A 2,420-nucleotide genomic window follows, 5' to 3' on the forward strand; every position below is an offset into this window, starting at 1 on the left:
CCAGCTCCCCTCTTCTTTGTTCTAGACACAATAATCCACCCCCCCAGCACCCTAGGGCACCCAGGTATCCCCAGCCCTGGAACACTCAGGGACCCCGGGCCCAGGTCTTGAGGACTTCCTCTGGCTTAGCCAGTGACCAGCCTTGGCCCAGCCTGGCCCCACTCTGTGGCCAGGATCACAGGCAGAGGGCCTGACATTCCACCACCCCCAGACTCCCTCCTACCCTGTGGCTTCCCCCAGGAATTGCTCTCAAACAAATGAAACGTGGGTAATTACTGGGCTGGGGGCTGGACAGGCGACCGTGCAGATGAAAGCGTTTCCTGGACGGTCTCTTCATTTGCATGGCATCAGAAGCTGCTCAGAAGGTGTGACTTTTCCCACAGTGAGACCCCCGCTCCTTGCACAATAAAGCCAGGCTGCTCACCCAGAATTAATTAAAGGGGGAGGGGAGCAGAGGAGAAGTCACCAGGGCTGGAGGAGTGGGGACAGAGGCGTCTAGACCTCCCCCCCACACCCCCAGTATCTATGCACTAGGTCAGGCAGAACCCACCCAAGCCACAGCCCCACCCCCGTGGAGGTCACAGGTGGGTGGACAGACCCCGGTGCTATCCCCGGCCGCACTGCTCCAAGGCTTTCCATCAAGCCGTGGTGTTCTTGACCCACCTGGATTGGCTGAGCCTGAGACGTGGGTTGTAGCTCTGGAAGCCCTCGTGGTTAGGAAGCCTCAGGCTGGCTTGACCCTGCTCTTAGCCTGTGGTCCTCCATGCCCAGACCCTGCCCCCTCTAGGCCCACCTCTCTGAGGTCAGCGGCCGCTGCCTGGACAACCGTCTCCAGGTGCTTCAGCAGCACCTGAGCGCGGGCTTCATGCTCACAGCTCTCTAACCAGCTCTCCAAGTCAACACTTGCTCCCAGTCACGACCCCAGCTTGGGCAGAGCCCCCTCCTAGAGACCCCATCCTGGACCTTGGCAGTTACTCTTCTTTCATCTCCTGGAGCCTGATTCTCAGAAAGAACCAGTTCTGGACCCTCCAGCCTGTCTCCCCTGCAGACCTGGGCACGCAGAGAGGCACTCTGAGAGAGGGATCTGTCATGGCTGCTCTGCAGGGCCTGCCTACCATTCCGAGTCCTGAGGTGGCCTAGGGACATGTGAGCCGTGACTCCTACGGAGAGCAGGGAGGCCCACATCTGAGAGCTCCCAGGACCAGCCCGGAGTCTTCCCTCTTTCCCCCTTTTGTCCTCCAGAGAAAACCCCTCCCGTGGCAGCAGTGGGGCTGGTGACAGGCCTGGGTCCTTAGCAGACTGGAAGAGCTGTAAACAGGCACCCACCGACTGGGACCTGCGGCAGAGCCGGAGGGAGGGGGCTGACCCCTGCAGGACGAACTCTCCAACACACATCTTTAATATTCAAGTTAAATAAATATTTCAATCATTTAATAGCAACTAGTACACAACTGCTCCCCGGCTGATGCCCACCCCGGAACATCTGAACTATGTCACGGGCCTTCCTTCTGTCACCTGGGGTCCCATGAGTCTCCAGCTGCCCAGCCACCAGTCTCCCTGCAGGTGTGTGTGGGGGGGTCTCGGGAGCACTTCTGCTGGCCTAAAGAAAGCCCCTCACTGCCAGGGAGCCCCCAGCCCCAATCCCAGAGTAGGCCACTAACTGGCCTTTCTGAGAGTTAAGAAGACAGACACCACAGCCAAGTGGAATACAAAAATAGAGCCTCTCTTTTGTTTAAAAAACAAAACAAAACAAAACAGCAAAAAAACCCAACAGCAAACAGTATCAACAACTAGACCCGGGGCTCCCCAGCTCCCCCCAGCCTCCAGCCGCGCTGATCTCCTGTGCTCCGGCCAGGTGGAAATCCCCATCTGGGGTGCGGGAGTGTCGGGCAGGGCCTATCGGGGCTCGGGGGCCCAAGTCCTCTGGCTGCCCCGCAGGCTGCGCGTGAAGGGCGGGTAGTTGAGGAACTCGAAGCGCAGGCTCTGCTCGGTGGTGTGGTGGCCGCGGGGCAGCCGCTTCATGAAGTGGACCTCGCGCTGGTGCTGCCGCGTCTTGGAGCCCTTGCGCGGCCGGCCCTTGCGGGTGAAGGCCATGTACCAGCCCTCGTACTTGGCGTTCTGCAGCGCCGTGTAGTTGTTCTCCAGCACGATCTCCGTGAACACGCAGTCCTTGCCTTTGCCGTTGCTCTGCAGGTAGGGGGGCCAGACGCGGCTTTACGGAGCCCCCCCACCCGAGGCAGAGGGCGAGCGGCCGCAGACAGCAGGTGGGCACCCAGCAGATGGCGAGGTGGGCACCCGCTCTCTAATCCCTCACAACTCGCAGCCCACCCGGCAACTTCCTGTCCTCCCGGGCAGCAGTGACACATGGCTGTCTACGCAGGGGCTGGGCCGCCCAGAGGGGCAGAGACAGGGGGCCCGAG

At 60.7% G+C, this 2,420-nt stretch overlaps 1 protein-coding gene across 1 annotated transcript in view; it reads right to left on the reverse strand.

The window, feature by feature from the left end:
• Positions 1-1,896: 1,896 nt before the first annotated feature.
• The window catches only part of FGF8 (fibroblast growth factor 8), an 11,221-nt gene continuing 10,697 nt past the window's right edge, over positions 1,897-2,420 (reverse strand). The window contains exon 6 of the mRNA XM_006166430.1: positions 1,897-2,187. Within this exon, the coding sequence (XP_006166492.1) occupies positions 1,897-2,187 (291 nt within the window). The remainder of the gene's footprint in view (positions 2,188-2,420) is intronic.

The sequence above is a fragment of the Tupaia chinensis genome, unplaced genomic scaffold, assembly GCF_000334495.1.
Source record: "Tupaia chinensis unplaced genomic scaffold, TupChi_1.0 Scaffold144255_1, whole genome shotgun sequence".
In the NCBI taxonomy this organism is placed as follows: Eukaryota; Metazoa; Chordata; class Mammalia; order Scandentia; family Tupaiidae; genus Tupaia; species Tupaia belangeri.